The 18,001-nt window shown below is 27.8% G+C and overlaps 2 protein-coding genes across 2 annotated transcripts; one reads left to right on the forward strand and one right to left on the reverse strand.

The window, feature by feature from the left end:
• Positions 1 to 3,819: 3,819 nt before the first annotated feature.
• Phum_PHUM556460 (uncharacterized protein) lies at positions 3,820 to 5,584 on the forward strand (the record flags this gene model as incomplete). The annotated part of the gene is made up of 5 exons (XM_002431841.1): positions 3,820 to 3,899; positions 4,047 to 4,778; positions 4,872 to 5,133; positions 5,212 to 5,381; positions 5,488 to 5,584. 5 exons carry the CDS (start codon positions 3,820 to 3,822, stop codon positions 5,582 to 5,584), a joined length of 1,341 nt encoding a protein of 446 aa, XP_002431886.1.
• Positions 5,585 to 7,272: 1,688 nt separating this feature from the next.
• On the reverse strand, positions 7,273 to 17,619 carry Phum_PHUM556470 (DNA double-strand break repair Rad50 ATPase, putative; the record flags this gene model as incomplete). Its single annotated transcript, XM_002431842.1, has 6 exons — positions 7,273 to 7,279; positions 7,799 to 9,045; positions 13,033 to 13,192; positions 13,292 to 13,884; positions 16,808 to 16,920; positions 17,478 to 17,619. 6 exons carry the CDS (start codon positions 17,617 to 17,619, stop codon positions 7,273 to 7,275), a joined length of 2,262 nt encoding a protein of 753 aa, XP_002431887.1.
• Positions 17,620 to 18,001: the final 382 nt, after the last annotated feature.

Genomic DNA, 18,001 nt, shown 5'->3' on the forward strand with positions numbered 1-18,001 from the left:
TCAATCAATCAATCGATCAGCCAATTAATCAAAAAAAAAAAAAAAAAAGCTTCGGATGAATTTTAGTAAGATCGAAACAAATGACGATGACACAGTCGGTTTTAGGCATCACATTTTATAAATAAAAAAAAAGCAAAGTTTTCTGCTATTCTCTATACACACTACCTTTCAATTCAACGCACAAGACTACATTTTTATTATTATTATTATTATTATTATTTAAATTAAACCGCCATTACGACGACTGGAAAAAGCTTACGATAAGAACCACATACCCATGAAAACTTGTTATGATTTTCGATTGAATTTCAACATTATCACTAATAAATAAGATTTTTTTTTTTTTTTTTTTTTTGCTCTAATCATATTACAAAATATTTACATTTCATTATGAAAATAAAAAGAAAATTTACGTTATTTACTTCGCCAGGTACGTTTTTACTCACTTCACCACCTCTGCTTGCTCCCCACAAAAACAAAACAAAAAAAAAAAAAATTTAAAAACGTGATTTTATCGCCTAAAAACAATAAAAAATTTAAAAAAAAAAAAAAAAAAAAACCGAAGGCGCCTTAACTTGTATTTCAATAAAAAAAAAAAATTCTTTTACTTGTACTACTACCGTATCATTGTTTATTTGAACCTGGCTGGCCCACGAAAATTCTCCCGCATACAACACATACACACGCACGCACTCACGCACATACGCACTTACACGCACAGGTGCAGTCAGGAGAATTTTTTTTTTTTTTAAACATTCCATCGGTTAATTTAAGGGCAGACAAAAAAAAAGAGCCTTTGATTTAAATGTAGCGCCATTTTATTCTTTACCATTATTATTATTATTATTATTATTACGAAAGAATTTTTTTTTTTTTTTTTTAATTTTTATTACCTTTTCCTTTAAAAAATAATTTTAAATTAACCGATTAATCACTATTTAATGACTCGAAATCCCCTCCCCCCTCTTTTCAATAAAAAGAAAAAGAAGAAGAAGAAGGAAGAGAAAAAAAAAAAGGTACAACTTCTTACCTTCATTTATGCAGGTTTTAGGTGTGGATGTTGAAAACGTACCTGAAAAGAAATAATTAAAAATAAAAATCAATATTTCATATATATATTATATATTTTTAAGGTAATGAAAACAGTTTTTTTTTTTGTTTTTTTTTCATACTACATATTTTAAATTGCTTCTTCATTCTTCTTCCACGTTTTTTTTTTTTTTTTTTTTTTATATGCAATCAACTTCAATAAATAATTTAATTTTTAATAAATTAATAAAGATAAAGATTAAATTTACTAAAGAGAATTTTTAATATTAAGAAATTAGTTAGTAGGGGGAAGAAGAAGAACTTTTATTTAAAACCCCAGGTTTTTTACCTTAAAAAAAAAATAATAATAATAATAAAATTAATTTATACACACTGTTTAAAAGTAGATGGAAGAAATAAAATAAAAGAAAGGCTAAGTTAAATTTATCTTAACTGTATAAAAAACATCTCCGCAGTAAAAATTTGGATTTCATCCCAGTTTTTTAGTTTTTTTTTTTTATTTCACTCTTGGCTCCTGTTAAATTAATAAACGCTCCTTTGTTAGAGCCTTGAAATACAAAAAAAAAAAAAAAAGAAAAACAAGAGAGAGAGAGAGAGAAAAACAAAAAAAGGAACATATTTAGTGTTAAAAAAAGAAAAAAAAAAAATTAATGCCAAAGGTCAGTTAATCGAGAATAATTTTTTTTTTTTTTTTGTAAAAACAACCATCTGAACATATCATTTAAACTGGATGAAAGCCAACCATGAAGTTAAAAAAAAAGTCAAGCAAACATTTGTAAATACATAAATTTTGAAAAAAAAAAAAAATTTCTCCATTTTCCAAAAAAAAAAAACTAAATTTTAATCCAAAGTTAAATAATATTATTATTATTTCTGTTCGAAACTCTTTATAAGTTCCTGTTAATAATAATAATAATAATGAAGATGACAAATATTTTATGAAATTTTTAATAATTTTTTATACAGCAACTATTCATGTCATAAAAATCGAATAATAATAAATAATTTGATTTATCATAAATATTATTTGCAATAAGAAATCACTAAAGGAATTTAGTTAAAAATGTGTAATGTGTATTATAACAATTATTAAAATGGTTTCGATAAATTTGATAACCATAAAAATTAAAAATTTGATTAAAAATGAAATTATGTAACTTTTTACAAATATGGTTAGTAATTGAAAAATTATTTAAATAAAACCCAAAAGGCAATATCGGAAATAATTAACTTATTGAATTATTACGAGTGATGTAAAACAAAATATTATTTAAACGATGGCTCTGGCTAATCCAAATTAATAATTATTAATTTAATAAATACAAATAAGGTCTTAAATTAATTTCAATAAGTTTATATAAGAATTAAAGTTTTGAAAAATTTAATAATTAACCGACATTAAAAATTTCATATTTTGTAGAAATTTTAAAATATTAAATTTTTGTGAGATTATCAAAGAATATAAAATACTTACATAAATCTCCATTTGGACTTTGTTGATTCTCTGGAAATTTTTCTCTTAAAATAGGTGACACTGCAGCACTATCATCTTAAAAAAAAGAAATTTGATTTAAATATTTAATGATTATAAAAAAAAATTTCAAGTTTTAACCTCAACACTAATCAAATTATTTAATTACAATGAACACAAACAAAATAAATATTTACATTTTTGTAATATTTTATATTTCATTGGCTCCTTAAAAAAAAAACAGTTTAAAAAATTTAAAAAAAAAAAAAGAAATCTCTTTGTTTTACTTAATAAAAATACAAATGAGTCAAATACTTGTTATTAATTAATAAAACTGACATTCAGATCCTGTATTATGTCATTGATAAAGAAAAACATTTATAAAAAAAAAAAAAAAAAAAAAGTGAATGGAAACAATATTTAATAAAATCACATATGCGTCTTAATATTACGGTAAATTTATGTAAATGACATGTTTAAAAAATCACAAAATGATTAAATTAAAATGTTTTTAACGAATTTTTGAGTTAAATTTTATTTTTTGGGGAAACTACTACTTAACTACTACTGTGACTCACACGAATGATTGTTTGTGCAATCAGAAATTGCTCATCTCACATATGTTAATCCACTTGTCATTAAAGCAATAGTTAAAAACAATAATGATTTAATTACCTAAATTTGTTTTAATTTCATTAAAACTATTTTGCGAAACATCGCGAGTTTCTCCTGCGCAAGAATTTGACTGATCAACACCACGTAACGGTTCAACAAAACAGTCAGCCATTTTCCAACCAAAACAACCGTTGGCAGTTGATTTCACTGCCTTAAAGCCCCCTGGATAACGCGTAAATACCAACAAGTGGTTTTGACAGATATTACGATTTTATTTTATTATCATTTATTTACTATATAAATCATTTCTACATTGTTTCTTTATTTTTTACCTTTTTTAAAATTACATTTCAATCGAAAGAAAAACTTCTTCAACACAAATATATAAAATAAATTTAATGTGCATTTTTATGTAAAATATTTTTATAAAAAAATTTTTTTAAAACTAAACAATAACTTAAAATAACTTTTTAATTTTGAAACTTAACGTTTAAAATATTTTAAATTTAAAATTATTTAATTGAATTTGCCACGAAAAAGAAATTAAAATAGTATTAAAATATATTATTAAGTTTAAAATCACGAGCCATTACAAAAAGCAGCCGCCATATTGTTTTTTAAGGGCCCAAAAAAAAAAGTAATTTAAGATTGTTTTCTTCTTGATGGGTATTATTTTCTAAAAAATGGGTGACTTGGAACTCAGTTTAGACGATATTATAAAAAAGAAACTTATCAAAACCGGGGTAAAACGAAATAGAAATAAGTAAGTTTTTGTTCAGTTGCCCAAAAAAAAAAAAATGTTGCCTTTAAGCATCGTGTCAAGTTTTAAACCGCTTTCGCATGCTTTCAATTTAAAACACAAACTTTGAGATAAAACCTATTAGAATAATATTTATATTTGTTGTTACAGTGGTGGAGCTGTTAAAAAAACACTTCAAAATAATCGAAGTCCCAAAAATGCCACAGGTACCGCTCTAAATAAAAATTCAAGACTTGCAGCAAACAAGCTTACGTGGGGGCAAACTACACAGTCAAACATTGGAGATGCCAGAAACAAAATAATACAAAAACAAAGACTTAAAATGACCGATGCTAGAGAAAAACTTGGTCAAATAGCCAAGCAAACTGATGCTAGAGTTCGATTATTAAAATTAAGAGAGCGTCAAAGAGGTACATTAACAGCGAGCGTTCGAAATCCACAATCTCGCGTTTTATCCGAACCCGGAATTTTACAAAGAACTGTACAACCCAGACTAAATAGTTTGTTGCATGAAGAAGAATTAATGGATTATAGCGATGGCATCTCTTATCTGAACAGAAATTACACAGAAAGAATTACAATGGATGAAGATATGTATGATTATGCCTTCAGAGGAAGGCAAGAAGCTTCAGTTTTATATCGAACAGTCGAAAATGACTTACCTCATAACAAGCTATTCGAATCAGATAAAAGCTATTCTTGGTCTAAGCCGACAATATCAAATATAAATGAATACTCAGACATTCCAACATCTAGAATCACAATGGGAATGAATAGAAATTTAGAACCTAGAGGATATTCATCATCTTGGGAAATGGATGACACTCCGATTGTTATAACGAAAAAAGTTAAACCTCAAGAAACAGTCGGCATATTAAAGAGGTTTATATATATATACATATATAACTAATTATCCTGAATAAAAATTACCAGTCTTACATTTAAAATCAAATTTTAAAAATTAATTTTTAGAAGTGGAAACATTTACGATGAACAACCGATTAAAATAATAAAAGAATCTCCACCAATGGCAAGAAGTAAACCTCCTCCTAGAACGCTAAGTGAAAGATTTTGTCAAGAAGGCAACATGACAACACAAAAAGCAAACATGTTAAAATCAAAACTAGATATAAATGCTAAAAATATGAAGAATAGTTCTCCAGATGTTCAAGTTCCTATCGGTCACAGAATAGTCGTATCGAATCTTGTGCCATCTGTCACACATGAAGATGTTAAGGTTTGTACCTGTACGATTAATTAAAAATTTTTTTTTTTTTGCATAATTTGACAAAATTAATTTTTTAAATGATATTAGGAGCTTTTTGAAGACATTGGAGAATTGATATCGAGTAAAGTTGTGCGCCCTGGAACCGCTGAAGTCGTTTATAAATTACACAAAGATGCGGTTAAAGCAGTAGACGTGTATCACAATAGACAATTGGACGGTCAACCGATGAAATGTTTATTAGTTAATAATAGATCGACGTTAGCCATCGCATCGAAAACGTAAAAATGATAATAATAATACTATTTATATAACTTTTTTTATCGATCATTGTTTGTTAATAATTTTTTTTTCTTTTTATTACAGATTGAAAGGAGGAGTTGATAGAAAATTAGGTAAAGCCGTCGTTGAAGTTGACATGACAGCCTTTCGTAAAGCTCTACATAAAAAATCAAATTCCTGAGATGAGGATTAAATTGGAGATGGAAATGATAAAATTGGAAAAGAAAAAATGATGATAATAATAATATTAATTAATTTTTGTAACGTTTAAACCTTTTTTTTCCCCATTTTAGTCTCTTGACTCTTTTTTTTTTTTTTTTTCGTTTCTAATGTTTCTCTTATCGAAAAAAAAAAAAAAAAATTTTTTCTTAATGTTAAATAAGAACTATTACGTTATTATCATTATGTTAAAATGGAGTTTTAAACTAAGTATAAAAAATTTACTTAAAAAGAAGAAAAAATGAAAATTTAGCCGACTAGCATATAATTTAAGTTATTTTTTTATTATTATTATTATTTGAGTTGAATTTTATTTAATTTTTTTTTTTTTTTTATATTTTTGTGTGCACCTAATAAAAAACAAATTCAAAAAAAAAAAATTTATAATTAATTTTAATTAATAATAAATTGTAATGCATGCCTTGATATGTAAGGAATTTAATTTTATGAAATTTATTATTAGTAATAATAATAATAATAATAATAATAAATAAATAATAAAAAAATTTTTTTTTCATTAGCGTTAATGATTAAATTAATGATTTGAAAACGATATAAAAAATTAATTAATTTCTTTTTCGGATTGAAATAAAAGTTAAAAAGAAAAAAAGAAAATTTTCCACTTTCGAAAAATTATTAAAAAAAAAGAAAATAATAATTCGATGAATCGAACGAACGATTAATCGATTGTAAATCAATTTAAATTATTCAAATCGTGAAATTTTTTTAATTTTAATTTTAATTTCTCCGATCGTAATTATTATCATCATTATTATCATTAATATTATCGCGAGTTTTATTATTATTATTATTAATTAGAAAGAAAAAAAAAACGCGCGCGGATTTAATTAATTTTATAAAATAATAATAAAAAATTTAATTTCTATTAAAGCCCCCCTAAAAAATAAAATAAATAAATTGCCCTATTATTATTATTATTATCATTAATTCTTATTAAAAACAAAAAGAGTTGAAGGGAGGGGAAGGAGGGAGGGAGGGAGGAAGGGAAGGAGAGATCACGAAATTTACTAAACGCTATTCTCCTCCTCCATATTCTCATTCTTCCACAACTTTTCCTCCTTTTCACTCTTCCCTGCTTCTCCCTTCCCCCCTAAAAAATATTTATTATTATTATTATTATTATTTGTATTAAATGAAATTTAAAGAAATTAAAATTAAATAAAATAATAATGATTTTCAATTAAGAATTTTTTTAATTTTATTTCAAATTTTTTTTTTTTTGCTTTTTTGTTTTTGTTTTGTTTTCTTCTTCATTTAAGTCTATACACGTGGTTTTATTATACATAAGTATATAATTATACAATTGGCACAAAAAAGTTATTAATTAATTTATTATTATTATTATTATAAATTTCGCTTACGAAAATAAAATGAAAAAAATCATTATTATCATCATTACAATTAGTAATTTAAAATTTAAAAAAATAGTGAAAAATCAACGCGACCGATCATCGCATCGGGTCATCATCATCATCATCATCACGATAACGATAATAATAATAATAATTATTTATTTATTTATTAATTTTCAACATCGTTTGACTTATGGCTAATTAATCTCTGTCTTAAAACGATGATGATGATGATGATGATGACGACGACGACTATGGGTAATTAATCAAAAAATTATTAATAACTGACAAAATTGAAAAAAGTTAAAATTATTATTTTTTTTTTTTTTTTGGGGGGGGGGGTTAAAATAAAAAAAAACGGATAAAAGATAAAAGAAAACAGAGAGAGAGAGAGAGAGAAATAAAATATAAAAAAACAAAATGGCCGTCATTAAATTCTACCATATACGAAAAGGTAAATTAATAGCGATCGTAACGCCCTCGCTTCCTTGTGCTTAATACCTAAATTTGAGTATCAAATTAAAAAAAAAAAAAAGGTTGGCAGCATTGTTTAGTGGATACCTTTCCATGTACAAAAAAAAAAATTTTTTTTATAAAAAAGGTAAAAATAATAATAATAATGAAAATTAAAAGATAAAATAAAAAAATTTAAAAAAAAAAAAAATTTTTTTTTCCTTTTTCTCTCTTGCCGCCATGTTTTTTTTTTGTTTTCGATTCATTTCCGGTTAAAATTATTTCCTCCCTCTCTCTCTCTCTTTCTCTCTCTGACTCACTGATTTTCCTTATTAAAATTTAATGTTTACCTTTGAAAATTTCCCGTTCGGACTTTTGAAGCGTAATCAAAGGTTTTTGAGCGAGCAAAACTTTTTGTTTGCACGGCCGTTTGTTTCAAAACTTCCGCGTATGATTTTTCTAATTTTTTCAATTTTGCAACTTCTTGAGCGGCCGTGCTCACGAAGGGTTGAAACGACCACGTGCTTGTCGTTTTGTTCTTATGTGAAGAATTCGGAGGTGTTTCCTTCCGTTGTATGGTCGTGAGAACGTGTGGTTGCATGGCGGGTGATTCCGTTCTCGAACTCACTTGTAGAGAATCGTAATTTCTCCATTCTTTTCTCCTTCTTCCCGATTTTTTCGGACTGTTCAATGATGCGGCTTCGATTTTTTCAACGAGTTCCGATACTTTTATCCTTCTCGCCGGCGAATTGTTATTCTTACGTTTTGTTTTCTTCTTGACTCCGACACCGATGGATATATACTCTAGTATATCATTCGTCATGCGTATATCTCTTTTCGATGATTCCGCTCCGATTTGAGATGACGGTAAATCTTCCAACGTTGCATCTTTAAGAGTTTCGTCCAATCTCGAATCGACCGTCGAAGATGTTTCCGATGTAATTTCCGATTTGTTAAGAGATTCTGGAAGACTTTGCAAGTCTTCGAAATCGACCGGCGGTTCTTCGGCGGCCGGAGTTACAGGCGGTACTTTCGGCATACTTCCGGAAATTGGCGTCGAATCGTCCAACAACGGAAGTTGTTCTCCGTTGTCTTTAGCTTCGGCCGCACGTTTCAAAACGGCAAATATTTCCCGAAATAAATTCCTGTATTCCGGTATCTTTCTGAAACGGCTTTCTATCGGACGAGCATCGTCGTAAATGCTAAACATGCAGTCTTCTCCATCGGCAATGGAACAAAGGAATGAACCCGTCACGAGATTTCTTTCAGTTTGAGTTGATTTGTTGCTCGTTTCATCTGAAAAACCCGACGAAGACGTTTCCGCTTCGGAAAAATCAGCTCCGGTTGTTGAAAATGATTTGCTCTTGCCAATCATTCTCTGCTCTTCATCTTTTCTATCCTCTTTGCATTGCGCTTCTTCATCCCCTCTCGATTCTTTATTGAATCCGTTGAATTGAAACGGTTTGAGTTCTTCCTGTAGCGAGAGACAATTCAAAGGACTCGATTTTGAAAATTCCATGCTCAATTTTCGATTTTCCGTCTGCTCTCTGACTAGTGACTCGTACATTTCGGCCAATGTTCTATACGGATTTTCCTCCTAAAATTAATTAAATATTAATAACGGAAAACACAAAAACATTCTTTCTTTCTTCCCCTCTTTCCCTATTTTACCACTGTTTTCTTTCATAAGAAAAAAAAGGGGAGGCGGGAAAAGTAGGAGGAAACTGAACACAAAGGAAGGAAAATTTTATTTTTCACTTCGATTTTCAAAAATATTTCCAAATTAAAAAAAAAAAATCTATTCGAAATTTTTAACTTTGTACATTCCATACATTCATCATTATCATCATCATCGTCATCGTCATCGATTAATAATAATAATAATAATAATAATAATTTGGTTGAGTTAATTTAGTTAACGCCCAATCGTATACACGTTTGATTTATTTTTTATTTTATTTTCCCTTTCCTACTTTCATTTAAATTCATACAAAACAACAAAAAAAAATTTGAATATTTAATCAATCAGTCAGTCAGTCAGTCACCGAATGAAAAAAAAATTAAAAATGTCAAATATAAAGTTCAAACATAAAAAAAAAGAAAAACTCGTGACATTTCACTTGGATAAAATTAATATTTGCATTTTACAAAACATTTAAAATTAAACTTTTATTTGACATTTAAAACTTATCCCCCCCCCATCGTAATAGATATTATGTTATAATAAAAACGATGACGATTATGACAATAACAAACAAACAAACAATTTTTCGTTTGTTTTAAAGAAAACAAACACACTCACACACCCGAAACCAAAAAAAAAAATCAACTTTTTTTTTTTTTTATTATTAAAAAGTAAAATTAAAACTATTAATTACAAAAAAAAAAAAGAAAACATGCAACAAACAAACAAACAAACAAACAAACAAACAAACATACATAAAATACATATTCATACAACTAGCAATAATAATAATAATAATTATAATACAAAAACAAAAGGAAACAAACGAAAAAAAGGAACAATTACCAAGAGGTAAGGAACCTGTGGGATGGGAGGGGCATGCAATTTTAAAAATAAAAATTTTTTTTTTTTTGTTAGGTTGTCAACCCCAACCGACCGTGAATGAATGAATGAATGAATCAACCCCATTTTTATAATAATAATAATAATAATAAATGTTAAAAATTAATAAAAAAAAAAATGTATTTACAAAACTTACATTTTATATGCATATATATACATATATATATATATATGTAATCAATGGCGATGTTTTTTTTTATTGACGAACATTCTAGATAAAATATTCAAGGGTATAAATGCCAAATAAAACATTTGGAAGAAATTCATCTTACAAAAGAGCCAAACACCGAACAAAACTTGCAACAATCTCGACAGTAGCCAAGTGATTAATTTTGACGCGAAACCTTCTTCCTAGAAATCAGTTTAAAAAAATTGTAGTATACGCGCACGAACGCACGCACACACGCACGTGTATTTTTTTTTTTTTTACGTGTACGACGAACGTACGTACGCACACGTGCGCACGACAAACAAAAATAATAATACAAATAATAATACAAAAAATAAACAAATAAAATAGTTAGTTTTTTTAAATATGTTTTTTTTGCGGTGTGACAAAGTGCGACGTTGAGAAAAAAGTAAACCGAACAAAAGTGTGTGTGTGTGTGAGAGAGAGAGAGAGAGAGAGAGAGAGAGAGAGAATATGCGTGTGACAATATTATTTGTTTAGCCATTTTTTTTTCTTTTTTTTTCCTTACCCCAAAAAAAAAAAAAAAAGGAAAATTAGAGGTTTCACCCAAAAGAGTTTAACCTCTTTTAACAGTGGCAGTAGTAGTAGAAGTGGTAGTAGTAGTAGTAGTGGTAGTAGTAGTTATTGTTTTACTTTTTTTTTTTTTTTTTTTTCATTCTTGGAGAAATTTTAACGATTAATAAAATCCGCCTTTTGATCGTTCGGAAATTACTCCTTATCGTACAAAAAAAAAAATCATTATCAATAATGGTAGTAATAATAACATTTATAATAATAATAATAATAATAATAATAATAATAATAATAATAATAATAATAATAATAATAATAATAATAATAAAACTTTATTGTGGGCGTATACGAAAGAGAAAGGGAGGAAGGAAGAGAGAGAGAGAGAGAAAAAGTTAGTGATTCAAAAATTTTCACCGGTTCGTGACCAAAAAAAAAAAACGTTCATTGCGAGATGAATTAAATCACGACGACGTGGCAGAAAGTAAAAAAAAAAAAAAAAAAAAGTCGTGGCAGACACGAACATTCGAAAGTGATTTTCTTCCTTAAATTTTTTTTTTTTTTTTTTTTATTGAAAATAAAAATTGAATTTATCGCTTTCAATTAAAAGGAGATCGTTTTTTTTTTTGTTTGGTTGGGAGCCGGAGAGTTGCTACAAACGGGGGGGGGTTAACCTTTTCACTCATCTGACACCTTTTCTATTCCTAACCTCATTGATTTTTATCCTTTAACCTTTTAACCTTTCCTCTAACACCCCGAGTGAGAATATAAGATGAATGAACTTGTGCGAAAAGAAAAAAAGAAAAACTTACTAACGTGTTATTGTTATTACTACTTTTTAACGTAACCGGTGATGCGATTAAAAATCAAAATGGCTTCCTACTAAATGTAATAAATAATAATGATAATAATAATAATAATAATAATAATAATAATACGTGTCCCTAACCGATGTAATTACATTATTGTTCATTCTTCTTTTTCAACTTTGATAATATTATTATTGTTGAGTAACAAATTGAACAAAAAGAAAATTATTATTATTATTATTATTATTATTATTATTATTATTATTATTATTATTATTATTATTATTATTATTATTATTATTATTACGTGGGAAAACGAAAACGAAAAGAAAAAAAATCGATTTCCCTGCAGGCAGAAAATCCACGTACGAATAAGGAATTCATTTCGAAATTTTAACCTTTACCGGGAGAAAAAATTCAAAAAATTTTTAGCGCGAAAAAAAATTTTATTTTCGTGCGACGTTTTTCCCCTTAAATTTTTTCCTAAACGTGACGTCAACGATTACGTCATAGATTCGATTCTGTCAAAAATTAAATTCGTTTGTTTCGCTTACGAATCCTAAAAATCCTCATCATCCTCATTTTCGTTTAATTATCATAATTATTATTATTATTACTTAACGGTGAGAAAATAATTTTTTAATAATTTCATTCCTATCCGTAGACAAAACAAACAAACAAATGACAAACGACAAACGGTTGTTATTTTTATATTTAAAAAAAAAAAAAAATGTAAATTATCGTGATTTTCATCATCGTTTATCGTGATAAAAAGGTTAAAAAAAAAGGTGGTTAAAAAAATGGAGGTTATCACGTGGAACCGTTACCGTTGGAAAAAAAAAGAATTATTTGACCTATTAGAAAAAAAAACCGTGACTACCGCACTACAACTGTTACAAACGCTAAAACAACAACAACAACAACCCAAAGGAATTTGATTTTTTTTTCAAGGTTTTTCCATCATCGGATATCTAAAATTCGCGAATAGAGAATAATGGCGGCGAATAGAGAAAAGATGGAGTTTTTGGGTAACATACCATCCTTTGTTAAAAAGGATTTCGATGTGTAAACGACGGATGGGAAAAAGCAAATGGCGACAAGTTATTAGGTTAGTACAACGTGCACTTTAACACATTACCACTAACGATATTATTTATCATTATTATTTTTTAGCTAACGGACTGACTTGTGACGTCAGAGCAACAGGAAAAACGTTTACGGTTAATTTAAATTTTTTCATGCTCGATATTATTTAAAAAAATTACTTTTCACCTACGTCTTACCTATTCATGCATGCATGCATGCATGCAGAACAACATGCAACAATAATAATCGAATTTGTTATGTACATTGGCAAATGCTACTGAAAAAAGCAACAACCATAATCAATTTTTTTTTTTTTTTTCCTTATAAAATATACCTGATAATAATTCTGTCGAGGGTGGGGGTGGGGGGGGTTGGGATAAAAATGTATAATTTCGTACGTACCTTAACCTCTTGATGGCTGTGAACTTCGCTCGAGTATTTTGAACCATCGCTTAAAAATTCTTCTTCTTCATCTCCTTCTTCTTCTTCCGGATCGAATAACATTTGATGTTTTTGTGGCACACCTAATTCTTTCAAACACCTCGTGCAAAGATTTTCCGACCTGATTTGACGACGAGAGAGAGAGAGAGAGAGAAAAAAAAGGTTTTTTAATTACGAATCATATACGATTATTTGATTTTGTCGCTCACGTCACACGAACCTTAATTCTTCGAGGTTGGCAATTTCTTCGCGAAGGAATTTGACTTGTTCTTCTCTCTGGCAAAGTTCTTCCTCTAGCAAAGCCATATCTTGTATTCTCCTGCATATTTCCTCTTCCAAATCCGCTATTTTTCTCTGATCTTTAGACATTTGACTTTTGAGCTCTTGATTTTTGATCGAAAGCCGGTTAATAACATCTTCCTCGTCTTCCGAATTATTTTCTATAGATGTTTGACTTATGACCGTGGCACAATTTGTTTTATTTGCATCTCCCTTACCTCCTACTCCACCTTCTCCTCCTCCTACTCCTCCTTCTATTTCCTCTTTCGAACTTGACAGCCTCCTTAATTTTTCTTTTTGTATCGTTTGTTGAACTCTCGCATCGTCCAATGATTTTTGGAGTTCTTCGCACCTCGCTTCCAATATATCTCGATAAGCGCATAACGTTTTTATTTGTTTTTTATCAGCTGAATTATCTAACGCCAATCTTTGATTCGCTCTTTCCAATTCTTGTATGCCAACTTCTAACTGTTCGTAAATTCTTATTCTGTTCTCATTCGTTTTACGAAGGGCTGTTGATTGTTTCGTTAGATACTGAAATCAAACGTTAAGAAAAAAAAAATTATGATTGCTTGCTTGTTTGCTCGCTCGGTTGTTTTTCTCGCAAAAAAAAAAAAAAAAAAAAAAAAAACTACGACGAATTAACCCAGTTTATGGTAACAAACAAACGTATAATTTTATATAATAATGAACGCTGACAAAATTACAAGATTTTTTTTTTTTTTTTATTCGATTCGATTTCAAATAAATTTTCAAACATCGAAAGTTTAACCTTGATACCTTAAAAATAATAATAATAATAATAATTTTTACACGGATTTCCACGTTAAAACAACGTTTAAATACTACTACAATGGCGCCGGTAAAACGTTTGACTTATCGGTGATGACAAATTTTAACAAATCAATTATTATTATTATTTTTTATCGTTTAAATAGAAAAAAAAAAAAAAGGTCGCGTTTTGTATACCGTAAGTACCTTAATAAAGGTATATAAATTAATAATAGGCATGTGTTAAAAGAGAGAGAGAGAGAGAGAAGGGGGGGAACATTAAAAACCGCTAATCTCATTTTTTCTCATTCTTTTCTCACATTCTCTGATATAAACCCATCGTGCCTTTAATGCCCTTTTTTTTTTTTTTTTTTATTGGTCTCGATAAGTTTTGCTATCCGTTAGACATTTTGCAAATTGCCACTCTTATCTACTACAATTCTTATCAACCCACTTTTTTTTTTTTTTTTTAACGTTTCGATTCATTTAATTTTAATATCGACTTCCTTTCATTTTCCTTTTACTTCTATTGTCTCACGCTACGAATGCCCATACACACACACACACACACACACGCATCGTTATCTAAATGTATTTTCTTCCCATGATATGCGAATAATAATAATATTAATAATAATAAACGTACGTTTTTTTTTTTTTTCGTCATTAATATCAAATCGGATGTATATCAAATCGAAAACATCCGTCAATAGTCAATCAATCAATTATTTACGGATACGAAATCCTTTCAAATGTCCTCCTCTCTCTCTCTTTCTCTCTCACTTTTTGAAAACGTGAGTCTAGTGTGCTATTAAATATTGATTGATACGAAAGGAACTAAACGTCATCATAGTACGCATAATCGATTAATCGATCGATTTAAAACATAACAATAAGAAAAAATAGGTTTAATATTTTGTTTTTTTTTTTTTTTTTTCGTAACTTTCTAAACGTGAAAAAAAAAAAAAAAAAACATTTTGCATTTTCTTTCCACGGATCGAATGTGGTTGTTTCCATGGGAAATTTCTCACGTTTCCCCTTCTCCCTCCCTGTTCCCCTTCTCCCTCCCCCGGCTCAAACGTTTCGTACGTAGTATAATTTAAAAAATAATTAAGAAAAAAATTAAAATATGAAAAAAAACGTCGTTTCAATCGATCTGTTTGTTACATCAATTGTTTTTTACCAAATTTTCCACGTGCAAATTTTCACATACGTCATCAGTAAATCAATCAAAACAACAACAACAACAAGTGGGTCAACGATAAAAAAATTTATTAATTAAATTCAACATGTCGTACGTTAATTGTTGCACAGTAAGTTTTATGTACAAAACTTACATTCAATAAAAAAAAATTGAAAACTTTTCATTATTATCATTATTATTTTTCCATATCGCGACTACCTGTTTGCACACGTACACGCACAAACACACACATGGACGAGAGTCAGGATAATATATTGAAAATTTTACCGTTTTGATTTAATCAATCGAGTTTTTTTTTTTTTTTTTAACTTTGTCTTACGTATTAATGATGATGATAATAAATTTTCCGTTTTTTACGCCATTGAAAAATTTTACCGGATAAAATTAACACTTATTTAACGACAAACGAAATTTAAAATTAATTTGTTTTTAAACAAAAAAACCTTTTTTTTGACGTTTCTAATCATTAACTAACGTTTCGATCTCGTTCTCGTTTTTCTGAAAGGATTTTTTAAATTAAAAATTTTTAAAGACTTCATTTATTAACCTTTTATAATAATAATAATAATAATAAACGATGGATTTTTTTTTTCTTCTTCTTCGTCTTCTTCCGTTCTTACTCGTTAATTTATTATAATTATTATTATCTCGCGAATCATTTAAAACGTTTCAAATCCTTTTTTTTTTTGTTGCAAAAAGTAAAATTACGTCATAAAATGAACGATGGAAAACGATTTCGTGCACTAATTATAAAATAAAAAATCCTTTTCGTTTCGAATATTTTTACCATTATTATTATTATTATTATTATTTGTAAAAAAATAATAATGGCGTCGTTTGCGAAACGTTATTTTTTTTTTTACCTTTTGGGTTAGACGCATTTCCTCCTTTTTCCTTTTCATTAAAATTTTTTTTACTTGAGGTTTTCCAATAAGTCGTAAATTTACGAATAAAAAAATTCGCTCCGGGAAAATTCAATTAAAAAAAAAAAGCCATCGGCTCACGACAATTGGGGGGAAAAGTAATAATAATAATAATAATAATAATAATAAATACGCAGTTTTTTTTTTCTTTTTTTTTTCGAAAATTTCGCGTGATTTTTTATTTTTTTTAACGATGTTTTTTTTTATTTTTTCACGATCGAATCAATAAAAAAAAGAAAAAAACCGAAAACGAAAGACACTCGTAAAAAATAAAATAAAATAAAATAAAAAAATTACGTAATTTTTTTTTATATAAATATTTCAAACGTACGATTTTTTTTTTTTTTTTTTTTTGAAAAAAAAATTCCATTTCGCTTAAAGTGTATAATATTCCTTTTAAATTTTAATTCGATCTCTATTCCTCTTTCTCCTCCCTCCTCCCCATCCCCCTCACACAATTTTACCTTTTTCCTCTTATCCTCTCTCTCTCTCTTTCTCACTCTCTGTCTCATTTCCCTCTCGTAGGTTTATGATATTAAAAAAAAATGAAAAAACTTACTTCTATTTCCTGGGATTGTTCATCAATTATGTTTTGACATTGTCTTAAATTCGTTTCTAATTCTTTGTTACGTTCTAGTAGAGTTTTCCCAAGTTCGGCTGCCAATTGTAAATCTGCAACAACAACAAACAAAATTATTTTCGTTTCGTTTCCAATCGATTTTTTTTTTTTTTTTTTAAATACAAAAATTATCATTATTAATTTTACAATATTTAATCGATGTGAGAAAGGTCAAATTCATCGAGAAGGAAAAAAAAAAAATTTTTTTTTAATTTAAAACTTAAGTAAAATCTCACGAACAAACACGTGATTGAAAAACAACAACCAAACCAACAAACAAACGCGGAAAAATTGTGAAAACAAATTTTTTCAATACGTAAAAAAAAAAAAACGTTTAAGTCAATAACGAAACACTTAAATAAAAAAAATTTTTTTTTCTGATGAGAAAAAAAAAATAAAAATTTAATTCTCTTATTATTATTATTATTATTACGAAGAAGTTAAGGTCGAAATCGTATCATTTCATCGTGGCATCAGAACAATTTTTGCTTCGTCATTATCGTCGTCGTTGTCTTTTGTCGTTTTTTTTTTTTTTTTTTTTTTTTTATATGAACTCGCAACCCCTTTGCAAAAATGCGAGAATTTTTTTTAAAATTTAATGGTTCGACACATGGGGTCGGGGTCAATAAACTTTTAAAATACGACGCAAATATTTTATTAATTACTCGAAGACATTTTTCTTCTTTTTTGTTCAGAAGGAAGAGGGGAAAGCGGGGAAGAAGAAGAAGAAGAAGAAGCAGAAGAAGAAACATAAAACTAGACATAGTAAAAAAAAAAAAAAATAATAATTTTGTCTCCTTTATTTATTTATTTTTTATTTTCTTTAATACGTCATCATCATCATCATCGTCACGTGATTCCGACGCTTTCAGGTACGGGAAAATCTTTCATAAAATTTTGTGACGATAATGTCACAAGCAAGATATTATTAATAAAAATTACACAAAAAGTTTTCGTTTAAATTACACACACATGTGTGTGCGCGTACAAGGTCAAAATAAACATTGACCCTTGACCCTTGGAATTTACGACGAAAATAATAATTAGAATAATCTACATAATATATGTAAAAATAAAGAACAAAAGTTTTATAAAGGCATTTAAAAAAAAAAAATTTTTTTGTTTCATTTTCCT

Source organism: Pediculus humanus, genomic scaffold (assembly GCF_000006295.1).
Source record: "Pediculus humanus corporis 1103172108296 genomic scaffold, whole genome shotgun sequence".
In the NCBI taxonomy this organism is placed as follows: Eukaryota; Metazoa; Arthropoda; class Insecta; order Psocodea; family Pediculidae; genus Pediculus; species Pediculus humanus.